The sequence below is a fragment of the Trematomus bernacchii genome, unplaced genomic scaffold (genome assembly GCF_902827165.1).
Source record: "Trematomus bernacchii unplaced genomic scaffold, fTreBer1.1, whole genome shotgun sequence".
NCBI classification, from domain to species: Eukaryota; Metazoa; Chordata; class Actinopteri; order Perciformes; family Nototheniidae; genus Trematomus; species Trematomus bernacchii.
Window position 1 is genome coordinate 3,193,934 of NW_022987567.1, and position 18,878 is coordinate 3,212,811.

Here is an 18,878-nt window from a genome sequence, read left to right on the forward strand (position 1 = left end):
ATCCCAAATATGTTCATCTGCTACTCCCATTCCTCGTCGAATGCTAGCTAAACAGCGATTAAGGTGCAACTAATAGGCATTTATACCCAACGTGGTCGATGCTTACGATAGTATTTTAGTTTCGGGATACTTTAATGGCATGAGTCGTTATTTTAAATGTATTTGTATCGCCATTTGAGTCCGAATTCTGAGAAACTCCATTACCCATCAGCCATCTGTTATTGTCTGAACTCGGGCTAGTTGCTGTATATATATTATTCCGCTGCACTGAGTTGCTTGGTCCCTTGCTGCTGCTCTGGTTGTGGTGCATTAGAGAAATTGCTCGTACTTGACCGCACACGAGCAACAACTGTCCCCGGGCTGTGAGTCGTCTGGGATGGGTAACTGGAGTCCATAACTGCGCTCAGCAACTTCACCATAATGTCGGTAAGTTGTCACTTTTTTGTATTTTAAGTATCTCCATGTTGGAGTGCAGTGTTAGGTCATTTAGCATGTGCAACATGTGATATACTTTACGTTTCAGACCATTATATACCAAGAGAGGAGCATAATGGAAAGTGTTTGTGAGTTGCTGACCCACAAAGACAGTGTGTTCCCTTTTGGAGAGTAGGGGGGTAACAGTAGCAGTCACAGCAAGTAAAGACATGTTAACCGTTAGGCTGTTTTATTAAAGGGATGGGCAATATTGCTGAGATCACTTGTGTGGGAACACATGTTACAACACCTCATAACTCTTTCGGTTATTGCAAACTATTGCAAATGTGTCTTGACTCATTCATTTGGACACCACCTTTGAAAACTATGAGACTATAACATGGCATGGTTATATCATCTAGGGCTGCAACTAAGGATTACTTTCTCAACTGTTTAAAATCATCTTTAATATCTTAAAAATGCCTGAACATAGTGAAATGTCCATGCTTTTTCTTACAGGTTCCAAGGAAATACCCATAAATATATTGTTTTGTGAGTGAGTAGATATGATATTAAACAAAGCCAATAAGGAAACATTTGAGTGCCTGGGGGAAAAAACTGCATCAATTACATGGAATTAATACTATATTTATGCTATTTACAAAAATAGTATTTTTGTTTTTTTGGTCGACTACCCTTGCAAATTGAATGTCATCACAACACTATCCTCCTGAAAGTGTGCCTGGCTTCTTCCATAGTGAACCATAGTCTAATAACTAGTTTAATTTCATTTCTGTAAGGAAGCCGTACAGTATGATCAAAGAGGGTCAATGAGAAGACACTTCATGGGCACACAACCAAATTGCTTTCATAGAAAATGTGCAAAATCTTTGCATGTTGGTGTGCATTTGCATTTCCAACATGCATACCAAGAGCTACATGGCAGAATTAAAAATAAATATCATAAGTTAAGGTGTTGCAAAATGCTTGACATGAATGTAAACAGCCCGTTATTACATTCTGCATAATAATCAGCCATATGCTCTTGTTTGTTGCAGGGAGAAAGTCTATTTTTGCGACTATTTGGGTTTTGTAATAATGGGCAGTCCCCAAGTCACATGTTGTCTAAAAGCACACACAAGAACGGATACAGTCCTTTGGAAGTGTACTGAGGGTGTTTGTAGTAGAAATACGACCCTTGCAGTTTGCAGTCTCAACATTCAGCATGCAAACAAATATCAGCTTTTCTCAGGCGGTTTAGAAGATAAGCTCTCAATGATCACTGTACCTGGCCATCGGTTATATTGTTGACTCAAGTGTCTATATTTGACTTTCTGAGTGATGAATCATGCTGCCTCAAAGACTCTTGTCCTTGTTATCACTATTACAACACTTTGGCACTCTTTACATATTGCTTCGCCCTGTTGCTGTTGTTTGGTTCCTGACAATTTAACATACAAATAATGGGATATAAGTGGACGGTATAAAAGCAATAAACTACACTTTCATTATTCTGCAGAACATTTTTGCTCTTTTCAAGATGTTAGGGTTGGGCATCATTTTTTTTAAATAACAATTTGCTAACCATGCGGTGTGGCTACATGGGGTCTGTCGTAGCAGCTTTCAAATCAGCTGTGGTCTAGAGAGAATAATCAGTTAGGTAACAAATGTACAGCAACACAATATTTGTATTAAAAGCAATAAGGAACTTTATACTTGGAAGTATGACGTCTCCTCCAAAGAGCACACGTACTGTTCTGGACATCAAAGCAGATTTCGACAACATTCTGGGAGGCCAGCTGATACCCCCTCTGGCACTGCATGCAAAACCATCACACCCTACAAGACAATGGGATATACAGATACCCCTCAGATAGGGCTGTGCAATTAATCGTATTTTAATCGCAATTACGATTTTGGCCTGCCACAATTACGAAAACAACATAATCGAAAAAAACGATTATTTTGCTTTGCTAGGTTGTGACATATTTGATCTAATTTATTTTAGTCTAATTTATTTTTATTTATCATATTTATATATGTTTAGTAGCTTGTTGAAGTGCGCTCCAAAATATTTGTTGATCTTGTTTATTGGTATTTATTATTTTGATATTATTTATTTTTGTATTGGTTTTTCAGTTTAATTATACGTTCAGGGTAATCAACAGTTAAAAAGACACTGTTCAAATTATTATTTGTATTTGTTTTAAAGTTCAATCAATGGATGTTTTCAAAGTCAATGAATAATCGTATTTAATAATCGTGATTATGATTTTTGCCATAATCGCACAGCCCTACCCTCAGACACAGTATGCAAAAACCTCACCCCCTAAACACGTCTGTTGACCACACATACATTTAAGGTTCACTTCCAAGAGATGACCTAATCAGAGAAACTAAGACCCCCTTTACACGAGAACGAAACGGGTTGTATCCGCATAGTTTCTCTTGCGTATAGCCCTTTTATTTACACGAGGCCGTAACAAAACGATAGAAACGGATAACGGAAACGGGTCCCAAGGTGGATAGATTTGCAAACGGAACGCTCTGGGGGGTCAAACGGCTCCGTGTAATCGCCTCTATACGATCATTTCCCGATAGATGAAGCCATAGCCCCGCCTCTCCCCACCTCTGCTGCTCACTGCTGTAGCACTAGCAGTAGCTACTGTCAGTAGCTACTGCTAGTGCTACTGCTACTGACCATGCTACAGATGTTAGTACAACATCTACAGCTCGACCATGCTACAGATGTTAGTGCAAAATCTACAGCTCCTCTACCACAACCATCAGCAACAAGTGGACATGGAGAATTACATGAACTACTACATGTTGCTAAATCTACCGTGGGGCATAAACAGAAGGGCAACCATGGGGTCTTCTTTGCTGCTTTTGGTGTATTTTGTGGCTGAAGTTACAGCGCCACTTACAGGCCCGGCATATGTACTACAGCGTTTCCAGCGGTCTCGTGTGAACAGACACGTTAAATGAAAGGAATGCGTGTGAACGGAATACTTTTTTGAAAACGCATACTGTGCATAAAAGCAAACGTTCCCGTGTGAAGGCAGCCTAAGGTTAGCAATGTTAACACATTTGATCGCACAATTTCCTTAACAGGTCATAGTTAATTAGAAGCCTAAAATGGCGATACACCTGAGCAGTCAGACCTTTAACAAACCTTAATGGTAGCCGAATGTATTTGGCATATAATAATAATAATAATACATGGTATTTATATAGTGCTTTTCCAGGTGCTCAAAGATGCTTTACCTTACATTACAAGTTAGACTCTTTATCCAATGCGACTTACATGCACTCAATACTGTGGACAATACCCAGAGGAGCAATTTGGGGCGAAGTGTCTTGCCCAAGGACACAACGACGCTGACTGCAGTGGGTGTCAAGGTGGGATCTGAAGATGAGCTCACTAACCGACTGAAGGATAAGAAATAAGATAAGAAAAGGCGAAATATAGACTTGATTGTCGTATGATCCATCACAGTGGTGTTGTGTTTTGACAGGAGTCTGGGGATACAATACATATAACGCTACAGAGATTACAACTCACTATATTGAGATACTGGAGAACACACTGCCCTATAAATAACATAGGGGTACACATTTCCCAGATCAGAAAATAGTTTAATAAGTGCCATGTTATTATAATAAGATGTAAACACATCCTGGTTACATGGAATGCTCATCCTGTGACCTCCAAACCACAAGGATGCACATAGGTATGCACACACAGACAAACACACACACACACACACACACACACACACACACACACACACACACACACACACACACACAACATTCCTCTGTCTGTCAGCCCCACAGCAGCAGCAGGCAGAACAAAGTGTGCTTTTGTTGGACAGTCCTTCCTGTGATTGTGGGGCTAGATCGGCTGAAACACTATTTGTCTGGATCATAATTTTTTGTTTTGTTCAAGGTATACAACAATTATATGTAGAACAAAGGAGGTATTGAGTGTGGTATTAAGAATCATTATAACGTGAGATGCTCTCAGTCATTGCAGCAGTAGATGAAGCAGAGGAACACTGATCACAGAGCAGTGCAGGAGCGCTCAGTCTTACATTACTGATCTTGGTGGGAAAGTGGCTGAGTCAGCGTTTCTGTAACACCTGGCCCTATTCATAAAGATTCCCAGAACAAAGAGTCGCTCCTTGTGACGAAACTCTGGAAAAAAAACTCGTACATTTATGACATTTTCTTAGAAATAAGCCTAGATCCAGGTACACATTTAAAATATTCCCAAAGCATCTTATCCCTTTAAAAAATCTCCTTAAAACTATAAGAGTAGAGAGGAGGATATTTGAATAAGCTTAAAGGTAGTTTAACTGGATTAAAGGGGATGAAAATCCTACAGATTAGAACGTGCAGGGATGTGTGCCGCCTTGTTTTCTTTAATTTGATCGCCTTATCACACCTTTTCAAAAGAATGGGTCATACCCATAGACTGTATATATATAAAGGTCATACCTAGCAACAAGGTAAACCACACCTTCTCAATCAGGGTACAATCTTTTATCCCTTCTTGTTCATATTTGCCTAAGAAATCATAAGATAAGACTCCTTCCTTCAGATCATATTTTTAAGAAGGTTTGTGAATATGGTCGCCTGTGCTGCATTTATCCTGTTTTTCTGAATTGGAACGAAGCTTTGAAACTTAACCATAACCAGTGAAGCGTTGAGAGGTTTTAATTTCTCTCTCCTTCCTTTAGATGACTTTTGGCTGGTCGAGCAGCGTGACTCTGCTGTTTGACTTCTGGGATGTGCACGGGCCTGCAGGTAAGATGCAGAGTCTGACAAACGTCTCGCTTCAGAGGACACACACACACACACACCGATCTAACCGGTCTACCGGTAGTGTTTACATCTTAGAACCAGCTAACTGTAATGCTATGCCTACAGACATCAGGATCACTTTATATAACATCATACTCATAGCAAGCTTGAGCAAGGGTATTTTAATATGTTTCACTTACACCGTGACCTTACTGTAATGTCGTACACCTTACTGTAATGTCGTACACCTTGCTGTAATGTCGTGCCTGTTAGCTGGAAAGAGGTTCCTCTGTGGAGGTTAGCAGCTGTCATGATTCCCATCAGTTTCACTGGAAACAAACTTTGACCTGCTTCATAATAAACTCCTGCAGTATGGTCCAGTATGATAAAGCCTGACCAAATATGTATTAGGGCAAGACCAATATTAAGATTATAAAAATCATCCAGCATAAAATTACAAACCTATAAAATCACACCACATATTTTAAATGTATAGTTCTAAAAGAATTGTTAACCGGATTTTCTTCTCCTTTTTTCTTTGTTGACAAGATACGCCTTTCAATGCATCACGCATGTGGTTGTGCTTTTAATTAAATGAACCATTATAAGCTAACTTTATTTTGATTTAGATACCAAATATTGTCAAGTAAACAAAGCAGTTAAACTAGTTATTGGGCGAGTTCTCAACATACAGGTCAGTCATTGCTGTTACCTATATATCCATAATATTAACCAAAATTATCCACATTATTACACTAATTTACTTTCTCAGATGCAAGAGACTCCAGGAAGTCTCTCCATACAGCCAAGAAATCCCAATATTATAATGTACAGATATATATGAGGAAGTATATGACCGCTATTATCTTATGGTATCAAATGAGCGGTTTACTAAGTTCTGCTGTGTGTGATAATGTGTGTGTGTGTGTGATAATGTGTGTGTGTGTGTGTGTGTGTGTGTGTGTGTGTGTGTGTGTGTGTGTGTGTGTGTGTGTGTGTGTGTGTGTGTGTGTGTGTGTGTATGTATAGGGATGGTGCTGTCGGTGTTTGTGGTCCTGCTGCTGACGGTGTTCTACGAGGTGCTCAAAGTGTGGAGGCTGTGGTTGAGCAGCAGCTCAAAGCTGGCCCAGCCTCAGTCTGCGTACGCCCCCCCCCCATCCTACCGCAGCGACAGCACCACGGCGCTGGAGAGCAGCCCCTCCGAGTCCTCGCTGACCCCCATGGAGCCCCCCCCTCCCGCTGCAAACACCACACACAGGTCAGGGTCCTGAAGTAGAAATAGCAGAGTCATCAGAATCACTTACTTAATGTATCGCTAGGGAATCTTTATTGCTATATAACATTATTTTAGAATGAAATCAAATAAATGGCACTTGAACTCATAAATAAACTGATTAGATGTCATTTGTTTTAGTCCATAACTCAAGTGATGACAGACATGTATATGAATTGCAACTTCACTAATTGGCAGAGGCTATATATATTTCTATATATAGATGCATGTGACTGTGACACTGAACATTGTCCTCCCTTTCTGTTAAATGGTCACGTATCTGTCATAATGGTTGAACCTAAAAACAATATGTAAAGTTCAGTACTAGCAAAATTCATCTTGACAGACTGAACTCAAACTATTCTAATGAATACAGCATTTCAGGTAATGATTCAGGGTGGGGGGAGAAAATGGATTAATGTAAGAGTTTAGACAGATTCTAGAAGTCACTGAGAATTAAGCAACTTACCCTCATACAGTATATATGTTTATACAAGGTGTATCCCTCTCTCTCTCCTGCAGATGGCTGCTGCATGCGATCCAGACGGCCCTCCACATGCTGCAGGTGTCTCTGGGGTACATGCTGATGCTGTGCGTCATGTCCTACAACACCTGGATCTTCCTCGGGGTCGTGGTGGGCTCCGTCCTCGGGTATTTCATCTCCTTCCCTCTCGTGGTTCACAAATGATGATATGGACACACTTCAGACACAGGGTGGATTTTTATCATCTGTATTTTTTTTCCCTGAGTTAAGAGGATCTTATGCTCTGGATATTTGAGGGGAAACCACCTAATTTGAATTGTGTTGTTCTGCTTCTTAGTGGTTTTTTGTGAAAATGTGAACACTAGGCGGGGACAAGGGGAGTTCCTGGTACGCTGAATGATAAGATGAGCAACCCAACACAAACTACTGCTGCATGAAACACATCTGGTTATTGAAACTAAAATATTATGCACAAACTCATTCGCACTGTCTGTGAGCAGCACTCTGTCCCTCTTTAATCTGTGGCCTCAGGGCTCTTTAGAGGTCACTTTGACTGGACATACTTACTAATATCATTTGTCTTTGACCAGAGGAACAATATGTATATTTGTATCGTTTTTCAGGTGTTTTCTTTTATGTTAAAGGGATATAGCATTGTGTTTCTGAGGCGTAATCTTGCTCATCTTATGAACAGCAAACATCTAGGAGGAGATTGGAGTTTAGTTTAATTGGACTCCAGCATTTAAATTCTCCACAGCAGAGGAACGACAAAAATGTAAAGAAGGGAAGTCAGGCTCGTGGCATATTACGGTTGTTTCTGGTCAGAAGTATCAGACTATTCTAGTCCTCTGTATTTTCCAGAAAAGTCAAGGTATAATGACACTACAAACTATCACAACATTAGATATTTGAACTGTTATTAAGGGAGAGGTCTGACTATGCTGAGAAGACACAGTTACTGAAGCTTCAAGGTGAAATCATCATGACTTTTATGTTTTAATCTAAAAAGCAACGTTTGTGTGTGAACTAACATGGAAGTATTGAATACTGATTTCTCTTTTTTTGTGGTGTTTGAGTGAAACCTAAACGCAGACTCGCACTCGGAGCTGAGATTGACGGTCAGAGGACTTTTGACAGGGCTAAGAATCAGGAACTGAATCATGTGATTGCGGTTTGTAAACTTCTCTAATTTGTCATCTTGGTTCACGGACCTTCTCTCACGTGAAAGACAATCATGTGGTTCGTTGGCAATCATTGACCACCCTTAACCTGCAAAGAAAAGAACCCTGAAACCAACTTATAACATGTGTTTGAGTTTTTAAACTAGTTTTAGACTTAGTCCAGTTAAAACCTTTTTAGTTGGGAGTGGTGGGTCGAAAATAAAATGTTTCCTTAATGTGTTTCTGTTGCAAGAACTTGGCCGACAAAAATAAAGAATAAAGTTGATGAAATAGTTTTATTCATCCATATTTAATATGTATATACAGTTTATTGCAAGAAGGGAAAGGCACTAGACAAACAGCTGCTCACACCACAGACAGATACTTGTAATAAATAAACAGGAGAAGGTGACGGACAGTTTGTTGCATTGGAAGGAATGGTTCTTAGGAAACTCTAAATGTGCCTTGGATACAGTGAGTGATTTTATTACAGGTCACTGAATCATAAAAATGAGAGTTAAAAGTTTTCCCTAATTTCATTTGAAAATAAATTGAAATGTAATTGCAATTTTTTAAAGATGTTCCTGCAAAGAAATATGTCATTTTGTACTAATTCTAATAAAAATGATATGTTAGTACTTTATTTCCAAAAATGTCCTTTCTTGTCCCCCACTTGCTTTTACTGACATTTATTTTCTAGTGTTACTGTTGGGAACATTTTACTTAAAAGAGCTAACAGTTGTCGCATGGCAGGTCAGCGGAGTATGGACAAACCTGAAGTGTATCCCCTTTATTCAATACATTTGTAGAATCTTTACTGTAATTTCTCTACGCTTAGTACAATATAAAATGGTTCTTTTTCAGGAAACTTAATAGGACATTTTGCAGGAATTAAAAGTTTCATATGTAAAGTTTTACATCATTTTTGATTCAGATAAGGAATTGAGACCTCATCCATTTTCCCCAGATTAAACATTATAATTTTATATTAAAAAATATTGGCTTTGAAGAAAAATTGCCACTGGATTGTCATTATAAAATATCAGTGATATTTGGGAAACCGAAGACCATTAAGATCTCCCTCATCCTGGAAGTGCAAATCATTTGACAAAATATTTAGTGTTGAAACATAATGGCCATTTGTGAATACAGGAAAAGCTTTCAAAGAACTGCATAAGAAAATTACATTTTATAAAAATAGATACTATTATTTAAAAATAAAAAGAACAATTCCCCACACAACATCCAAAGGTTGATTGTAGCACCCCCTGCTGCCCAGGTAGAGGCTGTGCATAAGAAAGCAAAACAGAGAAGAAAAATACCTGTAGTATAACTTGAAAACATCAATAAGTTAGTTGTTTATTACCACTTCCCTGATCCTTGTATTGGACCCTTAGCATGTTTACATAGCATAAACGAGCAGTGTCTTGAAGAAATCTGCATTGAGACTCGATAAGTTGCACAGAAAGAAACCAATCACCAAATATTATAAAGTCAAGAGGTGGATGGGAGAGCTGGTTGTGGAGTGTGCAATATTAACAACAATGCACTTCAACTTAAAGGAATATTTGTCCCCCAAAATGATCATTTGTTTATAAATTACTCACGCTATGTAACCTTCAATACTTTAAAAATGTAAGTAAATGGGAACCAGCTTTAACCACAACGAAACTACATCAACAAGTCTGTTAACAAACTTTCCGACAAATTGTGCAGAATAATCAAATGTCTCCAGTCATATGCTCACTTATTCATAAACATATGCATTTAAATAAATCCTTACTTTAATTATGTATTTATAACAAATGTAAATAATAAAGTTGCTATACGCGTACTGATTTATGTTTCCCATGGAGGTATGTTTTTTTTTTTTAAATGAATAAACAAATGATTATTTTGGGGGTGAACTAGTCCTTTAATCCCTTGCAAACAGTCCTTATCAATTCTCTCCCATTACATGTGATGCACTCTCCAGTTTTAGAGTTCTGTTCGGAGGATTGTCTTCCTACGCTAAAACCACTTCCACATCCATCGGGTCAATCATTTCGTCCTCTCCGTTCAGACCGTTTGTGATTGGCTGAGGCTCGTCTTCTTCCTGCCCCTCATTGGCTTGCGACTGGAAGCCGCTGTCGTTCTGCAAGCTAGAGTCTGTGACCACCTGTGGTGCTGGAGACGACTCGTTATCTGATTCCGCTGTGGAGACTTCTGCAATCTTTTCGCTGTCATCTTCCTGCACCGCTATCTCGATTTCCTCGATGGCGTTCTGGATGGCCGCTTCCTCCGTATCCACTTCCTGCTTCTTGCTTACCACCAGCTCCTGGAGAATTGTCTGCGGGGACGTCTTATCTCTGGGAGACTTCATTGGGATGTCCTCTCGCACGGTGGTGACGTGTGTGACATCCATCTGCACACTGTCCTCCAGGGTCACGGTGCCCGTTGTTGGCTCCGTCCCGTTGGTGATGTCGCTCTTGGTCTCCTCTACAACCGGAAGCCCCAACGCCACCACCGGGTTGATCAGACCCCTGATTTCATTCACGCTGTCAGGAGATTTGGGCTCCTCCTCTTCCTCGCCCTCTTTGCCCTCAAACATCTCACCGTCCTCCTCAGGGATGAGCTCCACGCCTGGGACCTCCATGCAGGACTCGAAGGGCAGAGGCAGCCCGTCCAGCTGGATCATGGACACCACCTGCCGGCGCCTGCTCGCAGAACCCCCTCCTTTAACGCCGTCGCCCCCAGCCGGACCCTCGGGCTCATCGGCCCCAAATTCGGCAGCCCAGTCCACCGCAGAGCTCTCTCCCAGCAGGTGCAGGTTGGGGTCGCTGTTGGTCAGAATCATGCTGTCTCTGTACAGGTTGTGTCTCCTCTGGACCGCTGCCTCCTTCACAGCTGGGCAAAGAGAGAGAACAGGAGAATCAGTTGCTTTGTAAACGAGAACGCTTGATAATGTACTACCACGGCAGCCATCATCTCAAAATCGTATGGTTTTTGACCCTCACCCATCATGATATCCTTGGAGACTGACTGCAGCACCAACTCCTCGAACATATTTTCCACCAGCAGGAAACGGGAGAAGTCCTCAAAGATAAGCTCTTTGAAGCGAGGCAGCTCCTGTGGAAGGAGGAAAAGAGATAAGCTTTTATAATTGACCATTGATAAGTTTCTTTCCACACTTTGAACGTTCGCTTCTTCTCACAGGTAAGCAGGAAGGCGACAGCTGCTTCAGCATGTACGGGATGATGATCTGCAGCAGAGCCTCTCTGAAGAACTTCTTGCGCACACTGCTGCTGTCGTAATCATATTTCTGAGGGTAAGACCAGAAACACACATGGATATTATAGTTTTTCTACTCAAATCATCAATTATATATACATCAGCAATTCACATCCTCAAATATTTGCTTCTGCTTAGACTGCAGAGTCTATCTGGAGAAGAATAAATGGACAGTATAAAAAGATGCTGAACTGAGAGAATTTATTTTAGTTACTTTGAACAGATAACACTAAGGACTACGGATGCCCAGTAGGTCATGGGAGAAAGCAATATTATAGTAAACCTTCTTTCCTGACGTTTGAAAAAGTCTTTGCCATGATCATTTGTCCAAGTTAGTGTTTGTTTCATACAGACGATATGAAAGATCCTGCCAAAACATATATATTTTTGAACTGGAAAACACTTTTTATTTACCTGTTTCACAAATCAAAAAAGAAACAACTGTTGGGTGAACTAAACTTAACTCAAAAGTCTGTTTTTTAATAAATATATGCTGCAACACAAACAGTGCAAACCTCTGATGAGGTTACTGTTTGTCTAATATACCGCTCAACAGTGTCTCCTGTTTACCTTGAGAACCCTGTCCTGGCAGCGCTGCATGGTCTTGCACATGTCCTCTTCTCCCTTGGTCTCCAAAGACTGGTGGAGCAGCTGCTCAAATGTGTACACCGCATTGTCCATTTGCTGCAAGAAAACAAGTGATAAGTTATCCAATAGCCCAAGAAACAGATTTATCTTTGCAAATAGTGATACTCTTTTTGCCCAGCAGGTGTGAGTAGAGACTCCCCTACAGACAGGTTGCTGGTGTGTGTCCTGTACTCAGAACTAAGGGAGTGTTTCAGGCCTCCTCACGCTGCTTTGCTACATGCTGATTCTTTGTATTATATTATACTACATGTATCTCCTCACCTCTCTCATGAGGATCTGAGCCCTGCTGACGAACACCGAGGGGCTGGCCACGTCGAACCTCTGCTGCAGCCCGTCCAGGTTCAGCTGCTCCACCTTCTCGTAGCAGCTCTGCATTTTCACCGGGTGGAAGGCGAGCATGGACAGCCTCTCCATGTTCTGAGGGGAAGAGGGGGAGAAGAAGGTCAAGGTGATGGAGGTGGAGCAAGCTTAATACAGGAGGAGGTATTATAGGACCAAAAGAGGTTGAGTATATCGTTCCTGTCACAGAGGGCAGCTGAGGACACTTCCTGACTTCTAATTCAAGGGAAGCATTAAAGGTAGGGTAGGTAAGAATGGAGAAACCAGTTTGAGTAAGCTAGAATTTGAAAGTAGTAGTACACAACCGAAAAAAATCTGCCCCTTCCTTCAGACTTCCTTACAGAGCCCCTCCTCCAACACACACGAACGAATGAGGGCACGAGATAAGTTTGTGCACGAGATGGAAGGCTGACAGGCAGGTAGGCCATCCAATTATCTGCCGCGGGCCGACGCAGATAATTGGACTAGCTTTTTACAGCGCCACGGCTTCCACAGATGAAATATTTGTATATATTTATTGTCAAAGCATTTAATTTATTCATTGCTATCGGGATGTTAAGAGCATTCCATGGAATATAACAAAAAGTGTTTCTGAAGTGAATTACCTACCCTACCTTTAAGCTGGCCAAGGCTTTACAAACATGCAGTCTTAAAATACAATCTGATTATTTTATTATTATATGCAAAAGTCCTGCATGATTTTTTTCTAACTTCAAATTGGATAAGAAAGTTTTTTTTTTTTTTTTTTTTACAGATTTAATTTATAGGTTTTATAGGGCATTTTGGATAATGGATATGAAAACTAACGACAGCCATACAAAATAAATCTTTTTTGTATATTGTATGAACAAACCCTGTGTAGAAACTAGGAATGGAACTGGAAAGTTTAGTGAGTTAGTGATACTGAATAAGACATTTCTGGCTCAGGATGATGGAAAAAAACTCATATATATCAATATGAAATTCCCTAGATGTTTATTGACATTAAGAACATCATTTGTTGGATACCAAGCTTTCTAAGAAATGATGTTTGAATATGCAAATGAGGTACTATCTAATACCTTTGGTAAATGTAGGGACAAAGTTAATAAAATAAATAAATGAATGTGTATTTTGGAAGTTTTCTACATTCTAGTCTGAAAGAAGAAATGTTATTGAAGCAAAACAGCCCAAGCTGTCGGCTGGAGAAAAAAAAGCAGCATGGGAAACTGATGTGGGAAAAAAAAGGGTTTGTTTCTTTTGGATAACAGCAACCGTTTTGCTGTCATCCAATACAAACAAGAATTTCTTTTCCCAGTAACCTCCGGTAATGCAAGTAAAAGCGTGTCTGTCTTTCAACACCAATCATAGACTAATGTGAATGGGGGTCATAGTGACTAACCCACAGAGAATTATCAACAACTAACTCTGCAGATGTACGGATGTATGCAGCTTAAAGGTGTTTAGAAAAAACTAAATGATGGAAAGAGACAATGTAGATTGGTCAAGAGTTCACTGAAGGCGAAACAACATTTGCATTATATCCCTGTTTTCATGTTTATTCTATGTCTATTTTACCTTACTCTAAAGCCCTTAGGCCTGCATTCACTGTATGAAATGTACTATAAATAAAGTGTATTGTTATGATTACCTTTCCTATACCTTTGTTATAAAACAACTCTTTTACTGGAAATGTGAACCATGTTATCCCCTGTATCAAACTATCACCTTACATCAGTTCAAGTAACAGAAAGAGAGAGTGAAAGAAACTATTGCAGTCAGTGAAACACGACTCACGTCTCCCAGTTTGTCTTTGCCCCCTCCGTTGAGCGAGTTCTTGCTGATCTCCACCATCTCCCTGAAGAACACGTCCCTGACCTCGGAGAACCCTCGGCTGGTGGGCTCCATCAGGGCCTCCAGGATGGAGCTGATGTACGGCTGCACGTTCGCCCTTAGTGTTTGCTCCGCCTTGGGCAACACCAGAGCTGAAGAAAAGAACACATTCAAGGTTAACTGCTGTAAACACACACTGCAGATGATGAAGAGCAAGTCAAAGCATTAAGAAAAGAGGCATGGCTCTTACTTCAGAGGAATTCAATCGACAATATACAATGTCTCGTTGACTGCCAAGTTGAAATGGTTTGACTTTGAGTAAACACACTTGTGTCCTTTCAATGGAAACCCAACTCTCGGATACACCCACTTGTTGGAAGTATAACCTGCGCTGAAAAAGGCAGACAAAGTAGAATTGACGGCTTAAACTAAAGAGGCCCTATTATGCTTTTAGAGGTTGGCTATTTCCTGTAGTGTGTTATTTAGGTTTTTGTGCACGTAAATGATCTGCAAAGGCTAAAATCCCAAAGTTCTCCTCCCCAAAATGAGCACAATATGTGTTCATTAAGAATCAGATTCCTCTACATTCCCCTCATGTAACCTTAAGTTGCATCCTCTTGCAGCTGAGTAATAGTTTTGAGCTTTATCTGTTGGGAAGAGTCAGAAATGACCTATACTGTATAGTGCAGGTGATGGAATGCAGTTCTGTCACTTTACCTCAATGTGACAGTACATGACAAATGTGAGAACCCTGTGTGAATAGATAGCTCAAAGGGTGGATGCTGTGGTGTTGCAAAGTCAGCTTATCAAACACAATGAGGGTGACAGAGTAAAGCAACACACTTAACTAAAAGAGCTATGCAGTGTACAGCAAGAGAAAGACATTTTTTAGCCACATTTCGAAACGAACTTCTAGGAAACTTGAGCACTGTGACGTTATTCAGTGACCAAAGTGATCGCTTCCAAAGCTACGTCTCACTAAGGCAGACCGTAAGCGAACAATGAAGCGTTCACTTGAGGTCGGGAAGATCAAGTTACACGGCACAGTGAGCACCAAGTGAACCGAGTCATGTATAAGTAGGTAAACAAAGTAAGGAGGTGAAGTCAACTACAATATGTCATTACAGATTAATCATGGCGTTTATATCTGTCTTGCATCAATTCTTGCTTCAATTGTACTACCTGGATATTATTTTGTTTAATAAAAGGCATGTGTGACAATGGAGTTCATAACTTCTCTTACACTACTGTTACTAACTACAGCTGTGATTCTGTTCAGTATATCACTTGTACTCTCATCAGAAATGAGAAAGTCAATGTTAGTCGTTTTTTACCGTTCAGAACACCCCTATATAGGCAAGGTGAAACCACATCAAGGTGAGCTAAAACTGGGCTATATTTAGTTGAAAAGTACATTTCAATGACTATATAGTGTGGTGTTGATTTACAATGAAATAACTGTTTTATGTAGATGTTTGGTTACCTCGTATCTTGCCGCTGACGTGTTCTTTAGACGTGATCATCTGGTCCATGTCGGTTCGCAGTCTGGCGTCCAGTGGAGCTCTCTGGGCCTCGCAAGAATCCACCAGCGCATCGTACTGAAAGCTGGTCAGAGTCAGCACCTGCTTGTACACTGCGTCAGAGATCTGGAGGAGAGCGTTCAGAAACACAATCGATTTGAGTCTCTCTTGTGTCCCTACAGTATGTCTGCAGTGCACTGTGCAGTATGATAGGAACTCACCAACATCCAATGCCGCTGCCTCTGCTGCATCTTCCCCCTCAGACGAGGTCCGATAAGGCTTCTCAGCTCTGGGTGGAGGGTCTCCATCACCAGATTAGCAAGGATCTGTAAACATACAATATATGTAGACAATATTAATACATTTTTGTATATTTAGTGTCCTATTTTTGTGTGTAAAAGGCGAAAATACCCAACATTGTATAGGATTTATTCTCACTTAATGGCCCTTTAAGCTGCAAGGTCAGCCCCACCTACTTTTACCATTATAGGTATTATAACTAGGTGTGAACTGCGATTTTTTGCACAAGCAGTTAAGTCAAAAACACCCAATATGCTCCACCCAAAGAAAAACAAAAATACTTCTTTAAAAAACGCAGCCCCCTCTTTCCTGTGGCTGCATGGATACAGTGGGGCGATTGATGCACAGCTGGATACAGAGAGGCAGGAAGGCTGGCACTGCCCTCACAACTGACCATAGCAACTGACACACACACACACACACACACACACACACACACACACACACACACACACACACACACACACACACACACACACACACACACACACACACACACACACACACACACACACACACACACACACACACACACACACACGCGGCTCAGAGGTTTTAACTAAGCTTGACTAAATATTTGTTTAAACACGTTGCTGTACGAGACAAAAGCACAGTAGTTTTCCAAAACAGAGGAACAGAAAGAACTGACAAACAATAGGTATTTTGTAGTTTGTTAGTTTGAAAGCTTTAAATAGGACTTTCTCTGTATTACTGGCTGTGAGATTTCATACTTTATTTATTTGTATTTTGTGCCAGTTTCTCTACAGCTGCCCCCAAAATGACAAATGGCATGACAACTGAACTTATTCAACCCTAAAGCACTTATTTTGCTTACTGTTTTTTTATTTTATTTCCCTCAGCTGTAAAAAAAAATGTGTGAACAAAACAATTATAAAAAACCAATATATTTAATTTTGTTGTTCAATATTTGCATGCTTTATTTTATTGTATTGTGTTGCAATCCTTTATATATATATACAGTCTATGGTTGCAATGGAAATACCATGTTTCCATTGCAACATTATCACGTGACATACCATTTGCGCACCTGCGCACCTTTCGTTGAAAGGCGGTCTATTTAAACCCCGGAAGCCCCGCCCTCTGTTTGCTCAATTACTCCTCGGTTTAAAAAGCTCTGTGGCAATTTTGTATCACGTGGTGTCACCTTTTATTGTTGTTAATTTAGCATTTTATAGCTAGGTAAACACGCTAACATTTTGACCATGTTGCTCCAGGATTGTGTTTTGGAGGACATCATTTTGTGTCGGCCAATATCGTCGACGACCTCATACAAGCTTTAAGCTAGCCGGTGGCCGGAGTTTTCCTGTCCTCTTGTCGTTAGCTTGAGAGCACTGGGACTGTGTGTTAAACAGCAATAGGGTATGTTCTATATAATGCTAATTATGATATCCTAGACCTAGAGCATATTGCAAGTCTACTGTATGCTTTTTCTCTGTTGGGTTAGTGTTTAGAAATATGTTAATTGTGTGCCTAATTGGCTATTTTCACAGCAGACATTTTGAATTGTTACTGTAGCTATTAGGAAAAGCACAGGTGTTACTAATTACATTAACAATGGCGCAGTTATCCTTAGAAGTCCCATTAAGCAATTATATCACAGCATTTCTCAATGCAACACAGCAACACAATTTAATAATAGCCATAACTAATGCATATAAGCCTATTTTCTTCTGAAGTAATTTTGTGAAAATGTCTTCCATGAAAAAGGCCTATTTTATTGACTGGCTGTTTATTTCTTTCCTTTTTATGTTGCTAGAAGCTATGTCGGGAGCATTTTAATTTAGTTAAGCTCTGATATTTACATTTTCACGGAACACATCGTTTATTGGGACTGCTTGTTTTAATATAAATTCCATTAAAAAAGCTGAGCTTCACTTTCCCTGCTGGATTCATAAGGCTCATAGCTTTATACAGTTCTAATGGTCATCTGAAGCTTATTTCCCCCCCTTCTCTATTCGCATAATGAATACAAAATCCACAGGAATGTCTGGAAGGGAGATGCTGGAAAATGGAAAAATCTCTAACTGCATTGGCTGAAATACCCTCTATTTTCTGCTAAAATGTCTCATAGCAGTATCATCTGCTCCAGTTAAAATTATTTTTTACATTTACAAATGTTCAACATTTCTAAGCCCCTGTAAAGTTTATGGAAGGAGGTAGAAGTTTGTATATAATATGGGCAGGAAACACGGTTGCTCTAAACACACAGAGCAACTATGAAGCACTATTAGGAGACTGAAAGAGACTCATTCAGAGGGGAGACCCACATCAACCGTGTGTGTGTCTTTGCTTTTGCTGGTATTTTGAGGGGTGGGGTCTTGTGTAGGTGCACTCTTGTACTTTAGTGTGAAGAAAGAGTCTGTGTTCCTGAAGTAGATGGAGGGTTTTCCTGAGCTGTATACATTAGGAAACACCTTTTCCTTGGAAAGCTATGCATCTATGTCTACCAATGTTTGTCAACTATTATTGTGGCCTCTCAACATGTTGAATTATGGCCATTAAATGAACTTTGGACAGGTACTCATGGGGAACTGTTTTGTATTTGTTCCTGAAAATCTCTTTTAACTGTCACCTGCAGCAAATAAGCTAATTGAGATGCAATATACTCAACACTACTCAGTGTCAAGTTGTACAAAGGTGGTTATTTCTGAGAAGTGGTTGAATAATTACTCAGATTCTTTACTAAAGTAAGAGCAGAAATACTATTCTCCATTACAAGTTTAAGTCCTGAACTGCAATTGTACTTGAGTAAAAGCAATGAAGTATGATCAGTAAAATGTACTTCATGTGTCAACCAACACACAATTTAATCACAAGCTTGTTTATGT

The 18,878-nt window shown here is 40.1% G+C and overlaps 2 protein-coding genes across 2 annotated transcripts in view; one reads left to right on the forward strand and one right to left on the reverse strand.

The window, feature by feature from the left end:
* Positions 1–8,783, forward strand: slc31a2 (solute carrier family 31 member 2). The gene is made up of 4 exons (XM_034126067.1): positions 1–426; positions 5,160–5,226; positions 6,253–6,481; positions 7,019–8,783. Exons 1-4 carry the CDS (start codon positions 421–423, stop codon positions 7,182–7,184), a joined length of 468 nt encoding a protein of 155 aa, XP_033981958.1. The 5' UTR covers positions 1–420; the 3' UTR covers positions 7,185–8,783.
* The window catches only part of niban2a (niban apoptosis regulator 2a), a 26,329-nt gene continuing 15,868 nt past the window's right edge, over positions 8,418–18,878 (reverse strand). Inside the window, exons 7-14 of the mRNA XM_034126063.1 lie at positions 15,951–16,055; positions 15,693–15,855; positions 14,174–14,361; positions 12,320–12,475; positions 11,981–12,094; positions 11,334–11,441; positions 11,137–11,248; positions 8,418–11,026 (exon numbers count right to left, since the gene is read on the reverse strand). Coding sequence (XP_033981954.1) covers positions 10,146–11,026; positions 11,137–11,248; positions 11,334–11,441; positions 11,981–12,094; positions 12,320–12,475; positions 14,174–14,361; positions 15,693–15,855; positions 15,951–16,055 — 1,827 coding nt within the window. The 3' untranslated portion in view covers positions 8,418–10,145. The remainder of the gene's footprint in view (positions 11,027–11,136; positions 11,249–11,333; positions 11,442–11,980; positions 12,095–12,319; positions 12,476–14,173; positions 14,362–15,692; positions 15,856–15,950; positions 16,056–18,878) is intronic.

What these genes read in the sequence shown, in the direction of transcription:
- slc31a2 (XM_034126067.1), top strand. An exon ending in GGATGTGCACGGGCCTGCAG is followed by an intron (nt 5,227 to 6,252) that starts GTAAGATGCAGA and finishes GTGTATGTATAG; the next exon opens with GGATGGTGCTGTCGGTGTTT. An exon ending in GCTGCAAACACCACACACAG is followed by an intron (nt 6,482 to 7,018) that starts GTCAGGGTCCTG and finishes TCTCTCCTGCAG; the next exon opens with ATGGCTGCTGCATGCGATCC.